Raw genomic sequence first — 20278 nt, forward strand, 5'->3', positions numbered from 1 at the left:
GGGCTGAAGAGTCTGTTTCCATACTGCATGACCTCTATGACTCTGGAGTTGTCCTCAGTTACCCTGGGGTAAATATACCACAGTATGTTTCAGATTGTCATCAGGTTTCTGGGATATGATTTGAATCTATGGCTTTCTGACTTAGCCAAGTTTGCTGATAGTGAGTCAAATGGACACCTGAAAGCAATATTGCTCCAGGTTGGTTTGACTTCTGCGCTTCTTATACTTTGTGACTGAGGTATTTTCAACGTAGTTGGCAGTGCATTTGTCATCAAACAGAGCATTCAGTGGTTTAAATTCTCTTGGTTTTTAAAAGCTGCTCTTTGGGGTTATCATACTTTAATTATAAGATATATGATATCTTTATTAGTCGCATGTACATCGAAACACACAGTGAAATGCATCTTTTGAGTAGAGTGTTCTGGGGGCAGCCTGCAAGTGTCACCACGTTTCCGGCACCAACATAGCATGCCCACAACTTCCTAACCCGTACGTCTTTGGAACGTGGGAGGAAACGGGAGCACCTGGAGGAAACTCACGCAGACATGGAGAGAACGTACAAACTCCCTACAGACAGTGGCCGGAATTGAACCCAGGTCACTAGCGTTGTAGTAGCGTTACACTAACTGCTACACTACTGTGCCTGCCCTTCCTATAGAGCAAATTCTCCTATAGAGCAAATGTTTTCTCCGTTGTATTAAGAGTTAGCCATCAATATATTACAGGTGGTTTTGAAAAGTTGTCTTTTCCCTATTAGAGACAGCTTGCCAGACTACTTTTGGATCTGGGATGTGTCAGTTCAGCTCAGCAGATCTTCGAACAGCTGGAGATGTGGGAAGATGTTGTAATATGCTATGAAAGAATTGGAAAACATGGAAAGGTGAGACAATAACCCTTAGAAATAACTCTCCAGCTGACTTATGCACTTGTTTGAAAGGCTGTTTGATGTTATTTATTGAGTTATTCTTTCAATCTGCTTGTTCCTAGTAATTTAAAAGTATTGAAAATAAAAAGCTGCTGTACAATGTTGACTTTTTTAACCAGTCTTTGGTTTTCTTCCATGGGAGTCTGTGAAATTTAAAAAGAAGACTTAAATATGGGAAAAGGGGGAAAGCTGTAACATTCTCCTTCCGTCAGTGACTTGATCGGTCAAGACAGAAAAGCAACAGTACAATGATCACAAATTGCTTGTAACAATATAATAGTTACTCTTTTATTTCTTTGCTTGAAGGTTTGAAAAGTGATCATGATTTGCAAAATTTGTAGGTGGCTTCTGGAATCTTTATTCAATATGTTGACTATTCACATTCAAAAGGTTTAGCATCCTTTACTCTGGAATTCTCTAACTAGAATTGAATAGTGCTTGCATATGTATCACATCTTGCTACAGTGAAATTATCTTGAACTATTTACTCAGCCAATTAAAGTGATTTCTCAAATGGCTTAGCAATAAGATGAACTGTAAAGAGCAGGAAAGCTCCAGTCTTTATCCCCAGCCTTTACTGAGTTAGCTGAGTTGGGTTTTTGGGTGGGGCAGCATTTGTGTTTTAGCTGACTTGACCGTCACTAGCTTAGGAAACTTAAATGGCCAGTTGTCATTCCAAATCATCCTCCAGTGACCTTTGCTGGCATGTGTGTCCATGCGTCCATGTGTACCTGTGTTTGTGTGTATGCACGTTTTAGGTATTGATTTAACACTAGGTCAGTCCCCACTGAGAATTGTTACCAACGGTCATGATGTCTTAAGAAAACAGCTGCTTAAGGTAATGGGCAGAAAACTGATAAAGCATCAAAATCTTATCTATAGCTGAAAGCAATCGAGGCTGATTTTATAGCGAAGGATTAGAAATGATCTCTGTCACCGTCAGTTTTTCCTCCCTCTCCTTCTCATTTTCCTCTTTCTAAATATATATCCTTTCCCTGTCGAAACTATTTTTTGCAGGTATATCACGAAAATCTGTGACCTTGGTTTAGATGCAGGGCTGAAAGGAAGGTCAGTCAACTTATAATTGTAGGGCTCTTCCACTGAGATGATGATAAGAATGTTCCGAGCAGCAGACTGACTAAAGTTAAAATGTTTGTTTTAGTTTCACAGGTTAAAACATTAATTTTTTTTCTAAATTTTGTATTGTTTTCTCCCCAGATTGAAAACAGGCATGTTTAGTGTAGCTTTTAAATTTTACAAATTATTCATAATATGGGAATTAAGATTACAATATTAATATTTTAATCACTTTCTTATTGGTGGCCTGCTTTCTGCTACTCTGTCAATAAACTCTGGAATTTGCTTCCTAAACCTCACCACCTCTTCTTTCTCCTTTAAGGAGCTTCTGAAAGCAAAGGGCTATCTGGCCATTTCTTTAATATGATTGATATTTTACACAATATGATACTTTATGACAAGTAAGTGCAATGTTTCAAATCTAGGCCAGAAGTTTCATTTACTTATTCTGTCTTATCTTGCAAAGTACAATTGTGTGTTTCATCTGAGGCATGTACACGTAAATAACCTAATGCTTGATGCTGTAGTCAAAATACTACCCATTACTGACAGGAGATTTTGTTCTGGTGGAGAACAATTATTTAGCTTTGAAAGTGATTGCCTGCAGGTTAAAATTGTCATTACCTCAGCAGTTCCTTAAAATGCAAAGTAGTAATGACTGGTGGGCTAATAGCTGAGATTTATTTCACTTGAGCTATGGGAACAATCAGCCTGTTGGTAATTCATGATTGCATTGATTGTGATACAAGTAATAATGAATAATACACACCAATCATGCCTTTAAAAAGCATGCTGCTCAAATTTTCTGCCCATTCATTATCTGAGCCCTAAGGAGACATGAGATTTATTAAAATGCTACCAAGGATTCAGGAGTGTGGAGAAATTGGAATAATGTGAACAGAAGGGAGAAGCTGAGATTATTCTCACTGGAACAGAGAAAGTTAAGGGGAAAGTTTAATAGAGGTATTCAAAATTATAGTTTTGATTGATTCTTCTCCACTGAAATGGGATTAGTGTAGATGGACAAAAAGGACAGCACGGTCATGGTGGGCCGAAGGGGCCAGTTCCGTTCTGTACAACTCTACAAAGTGAAGGTCTGTAACCAGACAACACAAAATGAAGGATATAAGGAGAAACTTTTTTATGTCGTAAATCCTTATGACTTGGAATCCACAGCCTGAAAGGGTAATGGAAACAGATTCAATTATAATTTCCAAAAAGAAATTGGATGTATACTTCATAAAAATAAACATTTGCAGGGCTATGGGAAATGGCAGGAGAGTGGGGTAATTAGGCAGCTCTTTCAAGGAGTCTGCACAAGTGCAATGGGTCAAATAATTATGTAATTGCATTTTCTCCATACGGAATGTAATGTAAATAGCTCCAACCATCACCACTGATTACACTATTAATGAGCTAATTAGGTTGATGAAAGCAAATTTAGATGTCAGTCCTGCCTCACTTTAAAGCCAACTCAGCCAACACAATATAGATTGGAGAATCAACAGTGAGAAAAAGACTGAGACTGACAAATAAACATCAGTGTGTTTTGTAAATGCTGAACCTGTTGAATTTGACTCGGATTTGTGTTTCCTCCTTACTGTGTGTAGGCAGAAGAAATCCTCCGAAGAGAGTTGGAGAAGAAGGAGACTCCTACATTATACTGCCTCTTGGGAGATGTGCTGAATGACCACCAGTGTTACGACAAGGCTTGGGAGCTGTCCAAACACCGCAGTGCCCGTGCACAACGATCCAAAGGGCTGCTACACCTCCGCAACCAGGAGTTTAAGCAATGTGTGGAATGTTTTGAGCGATCAGTGCAGATCAACTACTTACAGGTGGGAGATCAGACGAGTTACTATTTTTCAAAGATGTTCACTTAATGAACATTTTATGAGGAGAGATTGAGTTGATTTGGGGTAATATTGTCTGGAATGTAGAAAAATGAGAGGGGATGTTTCTGGAAGTATATGAGACTCTGAAGAGGCTTGACAGGTAGATGCAGGGATCTGTGGCTTGGGTGTCAAGAATGTGGGGGAACGGTTGCAAAATGAGGGGCAGACATTAAAGACTGAGATGAGAAGAAATGATGTTCACTCAGAGGGTTGTGAATCTTTGGAATTCTTTACCCAAGAGGGCTGTGGCAGCTCAATTATTGAGTAATTCAAGACAGAAGTCAATAGATTTTTGGATTGTAAGGAAATAAAGTGATATGGGGTTAGTGCAGGAAATTAGTAGATTAGCCATGATCTTGATGAATGGGGAAACAGATATGAGGGGCAGAATGGCCTACTCTTGCTTCTATTTATAATGTTCTAATGGGGATCTAGAGCATTTCAGCATTGTCTCGAGGTCCATTTAAAACTGAGACGGGGAGGAATTTCTTTTCTGAGGCTTCTGCCCCAGGGAACTGAAGATGTTGAATCATTCAGTGACCAGGGGATCGAAGGTTATAGGGATCAAAAAGGAAGGTGGAGTCAAGACCATTGTTTAAATACTGAATTAAACATGTTATGTTTTAACTCAGCATTGTTTTCCTGCACTGACCCTATGAGCCCTTGATTCCTTTATTTAAAAACTATCGATCTCAATCTCAAATATAGTAGGCCACTGAGCCTCTGCAGTTCTCTTGGTTAGAGAATTCCAAAGATTCACAACTCTTTGGGTGAGGAAATTTCTTCTCATCTCTGTCCTGCATGACTAACCCTGTATTTTGAAACTGTGACCCCTGGTTCTAGATACACTATCCAAGGGGAACACCATCTCAATCTTCCTGTCAAGCCCCTTAAATGGTTTTTTACATTTTGTTAAAATAACATTGTTCTAAACTAATGAGTATTGGGTGACTGCTTAATTTCTGCTCTATCCTTGAAATCATTCTGGTGAACCTTTCTACACTTCCTCTATTGTTAGTATATTTTTCCTTAGATGAAATCTGTGCACAATATTTCAGATGTGGTCTCACCAGGATGCTGTATAAATGGAGCAAGATATCTCTAATCTTGTGCTGAAGTCCTCTTGCAATTAAAGAAAACCTACCAAGCCATCCTAATTGCTTGCTGTATAAGCATGCTAACTTTCAGTGACTCATGTGCAAGGGCACGTCTTAATGGCAAAACCTTCCAACATTTAAAAAATTCTTTGTTTTCTATTTTTTTTCCTACCTAAGTGGACGGCTTCTGATTTATCCACATTATATTCCATCTGCCATGTCATCCACTTAGTCTCTCTATTGATGTTTCTCTGCATCCTGCTCACAACCCATGCTGCTACCTGACTTTGTATAATCAGCAAATGTGAATATTTTACGTAAGAACCTGCAGGAAATAGAAGCAGGGTAGGCCATTCATACATCAGTGCACACCTGACAAATGATAACCGAATGCAAAATAAAGTGTAACAGCTACAGAGGAAGTGCAGTGCAGGTAGACAATAAGGTGTAAGGTCATAACAAGGTAGATTGTGAGGTCAAGAGTCCATCTTATAATTCTAGGGAATCGTTCAATAGTCTCAATACTGTTTTGTAGAAGCTGTACTTGAGCCTGGTGGTATGTGCTTTCAGGCTTTTGTATCTTCTGCCCAATGGGAGAGGGGAGAAGAGAGAATGTCCGGGGTGGGTGGGGTCTTTGATTATGATGGCTGCTTTACCAAGGCAGTGAGAAGTGTAGACAGAGTCCATGGAGGGGAGGCTGGTTTCTGTGATGTGCTGAGCTGTGTCCACAACTCTCTGTAGTTTCTTGTGGTCACAGGCACAGCAGTTGCCATTCTAAGCTGTGATGCATCTGGATAGAGGTAGGAGGAGGCTGGCATGGAAAGAGAGTGGGAGCATAATGGATTTGGGCCATAAATTGGGTCTGCTATCTGGTGATCAAGGCCATAGTCTTTCAGATCAAGACCTCATTTAGATTTTTATCTGCTTCTGCACAACTCACTGTTTTGGTCCCATTGGAGGTGTGTTATGGTAATAGACTGGAACAGGTTGGAATAAGATTTTGAGGCTGTGAGGGAGAAAATATCTTTTTTTAAGTGGTCACCAGCATTCTTTCTAAGAACCACTGATTGGAAAGTGTAGCCAAGATGCACATTGGATGCTCAGTGAAAGTTTCAGTTGGTGTCATAAGTAATGCGTTCATTACCATATTTAAACACTCACATTTGACTGTGGTGACAGGAACCTGTTTGAAGGCTGTTCTGCTAATTAAATCAGAAGAGAAAAATGGTTAGGAGACCCCACCAGATTTTCTTCTGCTGATTGTTTATTTTTCAGGCAAAAATGTGTGGTGAACTGCTGAACGATCATCCCCAGTTCCAGCCATTTCCCAAAGCTGATTGATTTAGTACCACATCAACAGATTTTATCTTTCAAGTTGACAGGGATAAAATACTGCATACCTTAGATAGATTGTTTTATTCAGATACTCCCAAAGAGAACAGAAAAACTCCAAAACAATAAAGATAAGAAGATATGAAACACTTTCCCCTACTCTTGTTTAACTATTTTAATCCATCAAGCTCTACAGTCCACAGACTTTTAAAGCCTTACTGTAGCACTACCTAACCATTTTTTTTGATTTATGTCATCTTCTACTTGTTTCAATTTTTAAAAAATGCATTAAAGGATTAATCAGTTCATTTATTCTATTTATTTTAGCAATATAAGGGTTAATAAGTAATCTTAGTTGTTTGCAGGTGAATGCACAATAATGTCTCCTGTTAAGGCTCGTAAATCCAATTACAGTCACTCTGACTTTCGCATCTATGCCTTCAGCAGTACAGGCTTGAAGATGTGAATTCCTTTAACCCCTCATTCTCCATTTTCTCTTAAAATATCCTTATAATCCACCTTTTTTGAGCAAGCTTTTGGTTGACTGTCCAGCGATGTGGCTGATTGCCACATTTTATCCATTAAAGGTCTGGTGAAATGCCCTGGGAAGTTTACACTATTACTATATAATGGCAAATGATTATATTAAAATTTTTCTATTATCTTAGCATAATGTTTGGAGTGAAAAAGTGAAAGTGAACTTGTTAATTTCTGTGTGTTCATTACCAAAACCCTCAAGGACCACAACAATCACAAAAACCTGATTTAGCATCTTTAACACAAAAAACTCAGATTAATTGAATTTTTTTCCAGATTTATAAGAAACTGGTGGTCTTAAAAATTGCATTATAAATTGCTAAGAAGCAGCAGGTTCTCTTGTAAACTTTTACCATAAACAGGATCTTATTCCTCTAGCATTATTTTTGGAGCATTTTTTTGGAAAAGAATGTGCTAGAATCATTTCCTGGATGTCAAATTGCCATTCTGGTAAAATAAAATTTTCTTCAATTCTCAACATACATTTTGAAACATGTTCATTCTTACCAGATCCTGTTTCTGGGTTGGATTAAACTTATCCTGCATTCCTTTAGCTCCAATAAGTTAAAAGGCTTCTATTACTACTTACCAGAATTAGAAGGGACACCTCCTGGATTTGATTAAGAAATTAGCTCAATTAAAATTTATAGTCCATGTTTGCATAGCTTTGCACCGTATACACAGTGCAATTCGGGCAAAGGATAGAATACAGTATACTTGCCTGGATAAATGCAGTTCCATCAACACAAAAGACACTGCCCAGAGGAAAGCGCCGCATCTGATAGGCAACTCTTCCACCACTTTTCTATCACCTGTGCACTTTGATTGCAGTGTGCATAAGAGGCATTGTAGCAACTAGAAGGACAAGGTAACTGGTGCAATGGAATAATATCACCTTCAAGTTTCCCTCAAAACCATACACTATCTTAATTTGGATGAATGTTGCTGTTCCATCACTTCCATTTTATCATAATCCTGGAACACACTACCCAACAGTTTTGAGAAAGTGCCTTCCTCACTCTTATCAAGAAATGTTAGCATGGACAATAAATGCTGTCTTTGCAGCAATGGAAGTATTCCACATATGAACCTAAACTTATGGAAATGTCTTAAAAACATTGAGGTTGGAATTCAGCCTCGTTCTCCACTTTTGAAATTGCTTCATTGAAATTAATGGAACTGGGGTTGAACTTTGGAAATTGAGTACAACACATAGCTGCTATAACATAGGATTTGGCCTGTCATGCCTGCTCCACCATTCAGTAAGATCTTGGCTTTTCTTTTTATCATCATATCACTTTTCTGCACTAACCTCATATCCTTTGATTCTCTTAATATCTGCAAATCTATTGATCTCTTTTTTTAATATAGTCAATGACTAAGCCTCCACAGATTCTTCCGTAGAAAATCTCAAAGGTTCATTAGCTTCTGAGTGAAGAAATTTCTTTTCAACTCTGGCCGACCCGTATTTTGAGATTGTGACCCTGGTTCTAGACGTGTCAGTCAGGGGAAATGTTAGTCCTCCATCTACCTTGTCAAGTCCAGTAAGAAATTTGAATACTTCAATGAAGTCACCACACACCTTCTAAACTTATGAATGTGTGATGAGTCTGCTTAATCTTTCGTCATACAACAAATGTGCCATAGAGGAATCAAGCTGGTGAACCTTTTGTTTCATTCCTTTTATCGCAAATATGTCCTTCTTTCAGTAGGGAGACCAGATATGTTCTTACTGTTTGCCTTTCTAATTGTTGTACCTGGAGGTGATTTATTACTTGAACACCCAGGTTCCATCTGAACACCTGTTATAACTCACCATTTAGAAATACTACTCCCTTGTCTACTTTTTCCACCAAAGTAGATAACCACATTTTCCCACGCTGAATTCTGTTTGCCTTGTCCTCATCAATTCACCTAACCCCTGACGCTTCTCTTTGTCCTCTTTACAGCCCATACCATCACCTTACATTATATCACTGGCAAACTGACATTTGATATCCTCATCCAAATCATTAATGTAATTTGTGAACATCTGGGGCCCCTGTAGTAGTCTCTGTAGCACCCCACTAATTACAGCCCTCTAACCTGAAAATTACCTGTCTATTTCTACTGTTTTCTATACATTAATCAATTCTCAATCCATACCAGTATATTACCCACAATAGCATACGAGCTAGTCTTAATTCAATATTTTCTTGTGTGGCACTTTATTGAAAGCTTTCTTAAAGTCCAGACACACCATATCAAGTGGTTTACCTTTACCTATCCTGCTAATACAGTTTCAAGAGCAGTTTTGCCAAATATGATTTCACATTCACAAATCCATGTTGACACGGCAGAATCCTATTATTTTCCAAGTGCCCCGTAACCTCTAGTACTTCCAGCATTTTCAGTTTATTTTGGATCTTCAGAATCTACAGTATGTTTCTTTCATGAAGGATACTGGGTGCTGGTACTGGAGGAAGATCATTCTTTGCTGAGTTCCCAAATATTTGTGGTTTTAAATTATAAAGTTAGAATTGATATGCAGTTTGTTTTTATCATTTTTCTTCTGGTAAGCTTAACTGTAGTTCCTCTTATTAAGTGTGTTGACTCTTCATAGATTCATAGAGTTAATACAACACAGAAACAAGCCCTTCAGCCCGACTCGTCTGTGCTGACCAAGATGCTGATCTACACCAGTTACATTTGCCCAGTTTGAGCCATATCCCTCTAATCCTTCCCTATACATGCATCTGTCCAAATATCTTTTAAATATTGTAATTGTACCTGCCTCTACCACCTCCTCTGGCAGTTTGTTTCATATACCGATCACTCATTTTGTGAGAAACTTGCCCCTTTAAATCTTTCCCCTCTCACCTTAAACCTATGCCCTCTAGTTTTAGACACCCCTACCCTGGGAAAAAGACTGTAACTTCCCTATCTATGCCCCTCATAATTTTATAACCCTGTATGAGGTCACCCCTCAGCCTCCTTTGCTCCAAGGAAAACAGTCTCAGACTATCCTCTCACTCCTTGTAATCAAGCCCCCCCAGTCCAGGCAACATTCCTGTGAATCTTTTCTACACCCCCTCTAGCTTAATCACATCCTTGTGTATTTTGAGTGGAATATAAAAGAGTAAAGTAATCCGAAACAAAGTCATGCAATCTTGTCTGCCAGGAAGGTAAATAATGTCTGTTTGATATCACCTCACTGTCTGTCAAAATTAAATGAATCCCTTGTGACGCCTTGCATATTAATCACATAGGCTGCAAATTTCAAACAAAAGCTTTGGCTTTTAGTTTTATTAGAAATGATTGCAGACAGTAATCTGGAGCAAGCAAAAAATGTTGCTTAACTCTGTCAGCTTGAAAAGTGTTTTGAAACTCTTGTTGGTGAATTGTAAAAGGGCATTTCTCTTACAATGCAAGTCATTCTTTTTCTTGTCTTAAGTCACTACATTGACAGCTGCAGCCATGTCCCTTGAACTTGCAGTGGAACCACTTGCTACTGAATAGTTGGATGGATTAGCAACATTGGACAGAGTTAAGATTCTTTGAACAGCATTTTACAATGACCCTTGAAATAATGTACTAACGGATTTTATTTTGTTTTTATGAAACTTGATTTCAGCACGTTTTTTATTCATTTGTGGCCAAAACCACACTTGTCAACTATCATTCCATTCCCTCAACCATAAACTCATAACATCCAGATGCTTGAAATTCATGTTGGCCTGTGTAGCAGATTTGTGGTCTGGGAACTGTGGAGATGTGAAAAAACATTGCCGAGGTGAATGATGGTTTGGATTTAATGATGTCTGCCTTTTTTGTTTAAAAAAGAGGGGTTTTAGTTTATTACACTTTCCTTTGGGCCATGTGCCAGGATATGTCGTAACACTCCATCCATTTGCTTACTCTTAGCTTGATGGTACTTGGAACTACTTGAATTTTGTCGATGTCGGCTATAACTTAAATAACTTGTTCCTCTCTGGCAGTGTTGACATTAAGGTTGCAAGAACCTTAAATTTTAAATGCATTATGTTAGGTGATAAGGGCTAATTGATGTTATGATTTCACCTGGAAGGACTGTTTGAGTCCGTGGATGGTGTTGGACAGGTGTTGCATCTCCTGCGGGTGCATGGGACCAGCAAGTTGTGAAGGGAGTGATCCCCATGAAAGGTTGAAAGGGAGGGGGAAAAGAATGTGTCTGGTAGTGGAATCTTGTTGGAGTTGTTGAAAATTGCAAAGGATGATATGTTGAATGCAGAGACTGTTGGAATGGAAGGGAAGGACCAGGGAACTCTTTGCTTTGTCTAGGAGGGGAGAGGGTGAAAGCAGAAGTGGAGGAAATAGATAAAATGCAGTCAAGGGCTGTGTCCATTAGGAGAGAGGGGAAGCTTATGGTTCAGGAAGAAGGAAGATGTTTCAGAGGTGCCTCTGCGGAATGTCTCATCATTGAAGAAATGTGACTAAGATGAAGGAACTTGGAGAATTTATAGAGTCCTTGAATTTCCATGTCAGGATAGTTGCTCCACCAGAAGGACTGCAGTGGTTCTCAAGGACAATAAATGCTGGGCTTGCCAACAATGCTCATATACAGAAAAATGAATAGATTAAAATAAAACCTGCCATAGTTCAAGTCACTTTGGAGGTTGAAGAGCAAATAGAAATAAAAATGTCATGCATTTGGAAATGTTTCTCCTTAGACCCAGGGCTATTTTGTCAATATAAAGCGAAGCAGCTGTGCCTTAAAAACAAAGGATGGCATGTTTAATTTGTGGACTGTTTTTCCAATAAATCATCAGGTAAAAAGTATGATGTGGTGTGACAAAAGTGCATAGAACAGAAAACTGCCAGGACAACTATCTGCTCTGTGTTATACTATTTGATCTCCACCAACACAGGAATTGGCCCTCCAGAGAAGTAGGCGGTATTGATCTTGAACGATGATGTAAAGTTCCAACATTGGGGCTTGGTTGATTTAATGGGATGAACCTAATGAGTTACACAAACGGTAACACATCCTCTTGTATAATTGTTGGTAAGGAGGTCCTTCCAATGCCTCAGTGATTTGTAAGGCAGCATTAAGTGTGCAGCCATATTGTGGAATCTCTCTCAGGCTACACAGATTTTATAAGTTTAAGAATGTTTGCATTTGTGTCAGTATTGAGTTCTGTTGTCTGGATCTGCTCAAGGGACAGGTAACCCTTGAGGCTTCAGTGAGGAAAATCAGTTGTGCTTCCAGCTCCTGATTCCATGTTGTCATTTTTTGAAAATATACATGTACTTAGTGGGTGAAGGCAGGTCTGACTGTGGTCATAAAAAGTCTGTATGTGCTGTCTAAAGAAGTGGTATCTAACTGCTGCATGTGGAGCTTGAGCACGAAGTTGTCATCTTGAGAAGAGGAAGGAAGAACATCGAACATTACAGCACAGTACTATGTGCCCACAATGTTGTGCTGACATTTTATTCTGCTCAAATATCTGTCTAACCCTTCCCTCCCACATAGCCCTCCATTTCTCTATCATTCTATCAAGAAGATTAGCAATTAAAAAAAAATTAGACACCTGAAAAAGTTATTGGAAATTATCATTTGAGTAAATATTTAACATGAAAGGTAAAAATTAATAGGTGCAGCTAATACCAGTTGTTTGTTTCTAGGGGGTGGGTAACAAAATAATAATTTATTGATTTTCATGTGGTATTCATTATAATAATCCATCTTAAAATCCAACCTTTTCTTTTTCAGCTTGGCGTTTGGTTTTCTTTAGGCTGTGCATATCTGGGATTGGAAAACTTTGAAAGTGCTGCAAAAGCATTTCAGAAGTGTGTGATGCTGGAGCCTGATGTAAGTACAACACAGCAAATAAACTGGCTTGAAACAAGTCAGTTTAAAGGCAGGAAGTTTAGGTCATAAAAGCCATTTCCTTTTATATGTCTGACCTGTCCAGTATGCATTTTTAGAGTGACAGAGAGATACAGCATGGAAACAGGCCCTTTGGTCCACTAAGTCCTCACCAACCATCAAGTACCCATTTACCCTAATCCTACTCTGACCCATTTTATTCTCCCATATTCCCATCTGACTACCATGGTAGTTACTGTCCCAGGGTGAAGTACCTGCCCAAGGAGGAGATATTAGTTAAGATTCTCCTATATTACTGGATCTTTGAACATCTTTGAGAAGATTTTACAGGATGAATATTTCTGTACTTGAGCTGACAAAGAAGGAAGCCATTCAGCCCATTGAGTCTATACCTACTCATAGAGCAATCCCATTCCCCACTATTTTTCTGTGGGACCTATCCTCCCCTGTTCCATTAATTCCCCCCAGATTCTACCACTCACCTACACACAAGGAGGGATTTATAGTGGGCAATTAGCCTACCAACCCACATGTCTTTGGGATGTGAGAAGAAACCCACACAATCTTAAAACACAATGTTAAGAGGTTGTTTCTTCTGGCTGAAGACTCCAGAACCAGTGAGCTGTGGTCTCAGGATAATGGACTGGCCATTTAGGACTCGGGTGAGGGTTGCAAATTCTTGTAAATCTCAACCCCAGAAGGCTATGAATGTTTAGTCATTAAGTTTGTACAAAACCTGTGATCAATGGATTTTCGGGCACAGGATCAATGGGAATGGGAACTGGACTGGTATTAAAGATATTTATTAGTCACACGTACATCAAAACACACAGTTAAATGCGTCTTTTTGCATTACTGAGAATGTTCTGGGGGCAGCCTGCAAGTGGCGCCACTATTCTGGCACCAATATAGCATGCCCACAGCTCCTAACCTGTATGTCTTTGGAATGTGGGAGGAAACTGGAGCACCTGGAGGAAACCCATGCAGACATGGGGAGAACATACAAACTCCTTACAGACAGTGGCAGAATTGAACCCGGGTTGCTGGTGCTGTAATAATGTTACACTAACTGCTACACTACCGTGCCTCTGGAAAGTGGAATAAAAGTACAAGATTGTCAGTGATCCTTTTAAATGACATTCCAATATCTGGAAGCCATATGACCTACTCTTGCTTCTATTTCTTACATTCTTATTATATCCTTTGGAAGCAGTATCAGTGTCCACTGCAAACATGAAATCCAAAAGAATTTGCAAAGACATTTTGTGGGGAATTACTGCAACTGGTGTTATATTTAACCTCATTATTGTGGAAAAATCTCAAGATTCATTAGAGGTTTAACATACTGATGCTGGAAATCTGGATCAAGACACACAAAATGCTGGAGGAACTCAGCAGGTCAGGCAGCATCTATGGAGGGAAATGAACAGTTGACGTTTCAGGCTGAGACCCTTCATCAGGACTGGAAAGAAAGAGGGCAGAAGCCAGAGTAAAGGGAGGGGGAGAAGCACCAGCTGGTGGGTGATAGGTGAATCCACTTGAGAGGGGGATGGTAGGTGGATGGGGGGGGTTAGTGAGAATGATGTAAGAAACTGGGAGATGACAGGTGGAAGAGGCAAAGGGCTGAAGAAGATAGAACATAGAACAATTACAGCACAATTCAGGCCCTTCGGCCCACAAAGCTGTGCCGAACATGTCCCTACCCTAGAAATTACTAGGCCCTCTACTTTACTCAGCTCCATATACCAATCTAACAGTCTCTTGAAATACCCTATCGTACCAGCCTCCACCACCATTTCCGGCAGCCCATTCCACGCACTCACCACTCTCTGAGTAAAAAACTTACCCCTGACATCTCCTCTGTATCTACTCCCCAGCACCTTAAACCTATGTCCTCTTGTGGTCATCATTTCAGCCCTGGGGAAAAGCCTCTGACTATCCACCCTGTCAATACCTCTCATCATCTTATACACCTCTATCAGGTCCCCCCTCATCCTCCGTCTCTCCAAGGAGAAAAGGCCGAGTTCCCTCAACCTGCTTTCATAAGGCATGCTCCGCATCCCAGGCAGCATCCTTGTAAATCTCCTCTGCACCCTTTCTATGGCTTCCACATCTTTCCTGTAGTGAGGTGACCAGAACTGAGCACAATACTCCAAGTGGGGTCTGACCAGGGACCTATATAGCTGCAACAATAGGGACGTATATAGCTGCAACAATAAGGGACCTGTCAGATGGAATCTGATAGGAGAGGACAGTAGACTATGGAATGAAGGGATGGAGGTGTGAGGAAGGTGAGGGTGATGGGCAGGTCATGAGGATGGCGTGTATCTCCTTGGAGCCACGGCTGTTTTTTTTAAACATATAGCCATTGTTTGATGTTTGGCGGCCTTATTTGCACTTATCTTAATTAGTTGTGGAAAATGCTTAAATCTATGAATTTGAATGCATTTTAGACAATGCATCAGAGTGACTCAGGTGTAAAACAACACCTTAATCAAATGTCAGACAAATTACCAAGCCTCAATAAATGCAATTGTTCTTGATGTTAGCTAGTAGCTGAATGTCCAGAACTTTTATAACTAATGGTGTGTTTAATATTCCTATTACTGGAAAAGAAGGACTGCAAATATTCTTAACTTTGATTGCGTTAGTTAAATAATCTAATACTGTGAAGTGTTTCAGTGGATGATTCTGAGAGATAGCATTTTTTAAATTCATTACCCATTGAAGTGCAATGGAATTGCAAATCATTCTGAATAGCATGTTTATGCTGTGGCTAAAACTGTCAATTGGGATTCTATGAAATTCATTTGCACTTTATTTTCCTGTAAATATTTTGATTTCAAATACTGATGGCTGCTAGTCCAATATCCCACTTACTTCACAGTTTAATAGGAACAGCTGGTTAGTTTACACCAAGACCATATCATAAGTAAGTTTTTTATCAAAACTGCCAAAAATACTTTCTTCTTTTAGGTAGAAAACTTAAAAATAATGATTGGGAAGTGCCAAAAGAATTTATTATTTTCTGTTTTTAATTGAAGGGAAAGGAAAATCTAGGGAGAGTCATTCCCAATTAAAATCTTTCTGAAAATAAATAGCTGTATTGAAATGCTTGTGGTGGTTGCACCATGTCAGATTTCTTTCCTGCCGAGTTACTTTACAAGCAGTCAGGAGCTAGTCATTTTGGAATGGGATTGCTGTCATGTATGGGCCAGACCAGGTATGGATGGCAGGTGTCCTTCCATAAATGGCATTTTTGAATCATTTGGCGGGGTTATAGAAAAATGACAGCTTCATGACCACTTTTACTGATGCTACCTTTTTATTTCCAGAATGTTTTAACTTTGTGCTACTGTGCTCATTGTTATAAAGAATGGCTGGCATTTAAATAGTACCTGTCACAACTTCAGGATGTTCCAAAGTTCTTCCCCCGAATATAGTACATTTTGTTTTGAAGTACAGTCTCTATTATGACTCGGGAAATTTGGCTCTGTTGTGCGAATAATCTGATGATCAGTTTTGGCCTTGATTCAGGCGACTGAGAAGGATTCTTCTGTTATTCTTCAAAATAGTGTGATAGGATTTTTTTAAGACCTGAAAAGGCAGATAAGGCTTTGGTTTAAAACATGTCCCAAAGATGAGTTAGGAGACTCATCTTTGGCTAATGTAAATTATTTATTCCTCAGTGTAGGTAAGTGATTAAAGGAATATAAAAGGGGAGTTGATGGGTATGTGAGAGAGAACAAGTTGCAGCGCTACAGGGAAAATAAAGAGAGGGGAATGGGACTGATGATTACTGGGAGTTAGCATGAACCTGAATAATTAGTAATATCTCATTCAAACGCAACACCTCTGACCATGCAGAAGTACCTTGCACTGTGGATTTGGATAATGTTCCTGTGAAGTATCTTGGGGTGTGTTATTCTACATTAAAGGCATTGTGTAAATGGAATTATTATTGTTGTTGAGGCCTCTGGACTCTGATTTTAACATGCAACTTTCTGACTAAATGTTGAGAGTTTTAGCTACTGAGCCAAATGTTGAGAGTGCTAACTATTGAATCAAAGCTGAGGTTCCTGGCCCAGTGTTTCATCTGAAGTATCCCAAACCCAGAGGAGACACTAAATGACCTAGTAGTGATGTGAACACAACCAGTAGATACCACTTATAACAACTATTATTTTCAGAAAAAGAGTAAGAGAATGTATTTACAGTCTCAAAAAGAATCTCACATGACATCCATTTTGTTTAATGTCTTAAATAATTCATTTACTCAATTGCTGATTGTGGAGGCAGCATTTTGAATCTCATGGCTATCTGCAGTCTCTACACAACTAGTTTTAATAGCGGCTCTATAGTTAACCATCATATTTGGCTTTCCTGTGTAGGCAGTAAGTAGAATCGGTGATTACAGATCTTGGAACATTATTGGCTCCAAGAGGATTGACGGAGTGACTAACTAAGCACTTGTACTATTGACTCCCATTTTTCTTGCTGTATTCCATTCTATCAGTGAGGTGGAAAATATTTTTGGAGACAAAAGCAGAAGAATAATGGAAAAATGAGTAGGATAGGGCCATATGGTCCCTTGAACTTATTCCACTGTTGAACCCGATCATAGCTGTTCTGATATTGGTCTCAACTGTGCTTTCCTGCCTGATTCACCATAACCTTTGAATTCCCTATGGTCCAAAATAAGGTTGGTTCCAAAGTGCGCACTTTAAAAAAAAGCCTTTGTGTATGCATGCACTTGTTGCAGACATGACTCTTCATAGAAGTAATGTTATTAGCTTTTTTTTCCAGAGGAAGGAACATGTGGAGCATGCTGACAAGATACTTAATGGTAGTTATTTGTGTGTAAATTTAAGAAAATGCTGGATAAGGTGCCATTTAATAGTTAAATGGAAGCTAATCACAGAATTGGTCAAATACGCTATTGCACTGAATAGGCTGTGAGCCAAAGGTGGTCAGATGCAGGTTTTGTAGGCTAACTTGACAGACATTCTGTAGTATTGTTTAACTATCCACATGGGGCAGGGGTGTTAGAACTCCCTACTGATCCACCTATAGGAAATAAATAGATTAGATGGACAGATTGCATGTTCTCTGTGCAAGAAGTGTCCTCTGTTTCTCTCTGTTTTCTGATCCAACCTGCAAAGTTGGATATATCTAACTTGCTCTTTTTCACTACTTCCCCTCATTGACACATGGCCACAGGCCCTACTTGTTGAACACAGGTTATTGCCAGTACCTTATTGACAATGTGTGCAACCCTTCAAAAATAATTTACATTTTGTGTAACAAACTGGTTTCAAAAATCTGCCCTCTCCTATGCATCATTAAATTTTGCTGGTGGTGATCTTGACAGCCTGCATTGTGCTTTGATTATATTTAATTCAGATTCAGCATTAGAGGAGGAGAATACTGGAACATATTACTCAAATTTTAATTCAGAGTGGCAGGATATTGAGGTAGAATGCACAGAATGTATTTCAAGATCATATGTTTGGCCTCCAGTTTGAAAGTGTTTACGGTGACAGCTTATAGGTCTGTCTTGCCTCAAATCATAAACTGCTATTTGGGGAGAGTCCAAAACCAGGGGCCATAAATAAAACATAGTCACTAAATAAATCAAGCAGGGGCGTAACATGAACTCGCAGAGTAGTTGAAATGAGTAACATTGAGGCACACAAAGGAAAAAGCTAATAAGTACTTGAGAGTAAAAGGAATAGGAAGATAATCTGCTAGATGAAGAAGATGGAGAACATAAAAACATCTGCAATACCATGTTGATATGAAGAGCATTTTGTTATGCTGTAAAATCTAAGTTATACTTTGTATCTATTGATAGCCAATGGTCCTCTGGCAGCTGACATCTGCTGCCCATTTGAATATGGATACCTGCGGTACACATTATGTATCTTGTACATTAAAGCTTCTTATTGGGGCTGGTGACCTCCATGACAGTTGGTGATCAAGGATACATTCATGGCAGAAACATTATCGCAACTGGTAGACTGCAATAGGGGGAGTGGAACAGGGAGGTTTAAAGATTTTCCATCTGTTATATTTGGGAAGCTCCTAATTATCTGACGCTTGGGTATACCTTATCCTGAAACTGTTGAATATTGTCTTTACATCTACTTTGATTGAAAATTATACTTAACTCTGAAAAACATTTTTGATATTCCATTGTCGCTGTTTGAACATGAAAATATAAATCGGATATACATGCAAACCATTGTCATGGCTTCTTTAAGCACTTCTGTAGATTCTAATGCATTAAAGATGCTATATTCCACATCAAGATATGTTTAACAGATGAAGTGGAGAACTGGGTGGAATTCATGCAGTTTTGAATTTGAATATGGTTGAATATGGTCTATATCTCTCTGACTTTTGCATCTGTAAGACAGGTTAAGTGATTTGTGTAGTATTTATGTAATTCCGAATCACAGTAGATTCTCAGAACAAACTGGCAACCTCACACTTGTCAGACAAATATGAAAGACTTCTCACAAGCTATGACTGCTGCTCTTTAAGACGATGATACATTGTTAGGCAGAATAAAGAATGCTTCTTTGCTTGGTGTAGACATTGGGTACCAAAAATAAGAATAGTTATAGATCTGGCAAACACTTCCCTCATTTTGGCAAACATAAATTTGATGATCTAGTAATTACAGAGAACAATTGAGTGGAATGGAATATTATATGCCCCAGGTGTGATATAATTTTGAACTAGAACATTCAGTTAACTTGCAGGAAATGCCAAACATCGGCTGCTAGGATACCAACAAAAGCTTACAAGTCATAATGACCGAAGCATGAATTGTGACCTCTCAACAATCTTCTAGTTTCTGTTATTTTTGATATAATTTAACTTCAGCATAAGTATCTTGCTGTAAACTGGCGGCTCAGTTTTTAATCTGAATAATTAAGGCTGTACTGATGGTGCATTATTGTTCAAAGGTTATTTGTATATTATTTTCTATTATGGGCAGGTATATAAGCAGTGCACCCATTTGATGCTCATTTGAAGAGTCAAGTCATTTTATTTGTTTCTTTGCTTTTAGAATGCAGAAGCTTGGAACAATCTATCAACAGCGTATATCCGACTAAAAGAAAAGTAAGTCATTGGCAGGCTTCCTGTTATTTGTGAGATGCTGCAATACCATTTTGACTGAGGAGGGATGATTAATGTGTATCTATGTTCTATGCTACTTTGTCTGTCTTACTGCTTATGTAATTCTGTGTGTTGAACCAGATATATTTCAACTGGAAACTGAAAATGTTGGAAACACTTAGCAGGTTAGACAGCATCTGTGGAAAGAGAAGCAGAGTTAACATTTCAGGTCCAAGAGCTTTCATCAGACGTTCTGACAAAGATATCAAACCTGAAACCTTCTCTTTTTCTCTTTACACAGATGCTGCAGGACCTGCTGAGTATTTCCAACATTTTCTGTTTTTACTTCAGATTTCCAGTTCCAGCAGTTCATTTGATTTTCATTTTATACTTCAACTAGGCCTATCCCAGACAAGCTGACCTTATCTGAGACATGGCC

The 20278-nt window shown here is 38.9% G+C and overlaps 1 protein-coding gene across 1 annotated transcript in view; it reads left to right on the plus strand.

Moving 5' to 3' along the window:
* ttc27 (tetratricopeptide repeat domain 27) overlaps positions 1 to 20278 on the plus strand; it is a 175542-nt gene that overhangs the window by 118179 nt on the left and 37085 nt on the right. The window contains exons 12-15 of the mRNA XM_052011316.1: positions 758 to 880; positions 3613 to 3840; positions 12595 to 12693; positions 19790 to 19842. Coding sequence (XP_051867276.1) covers positions 758 to 880; positions 3613 to 3840; positions 12595 to 12693; positions 19790 to 19842 — 503 coding nt within the window. The remainder of the gene's footprint in view (positions 1 to 757; positions 881 to 3612; positions 3841 to 12594; positions 12694 to 19789; positions 19843 to 20278) is intronic.

Source organism: Pristis pectinata, chromosome 3 (assembly GCF_009764475.1).
Source record: "Pristis pectinata isolate sPriPec2 chromosome 3, sPriPec2.1.pri, whole genome shotgun sequence".
NCBI classification, from domain to species: domain Eukaryota; kingdom Metazoa; phylum Chordata; class Chondrichthyes; order Rhinopristiformes; family Pristidae; genus Pristis; species Pristis pectinata.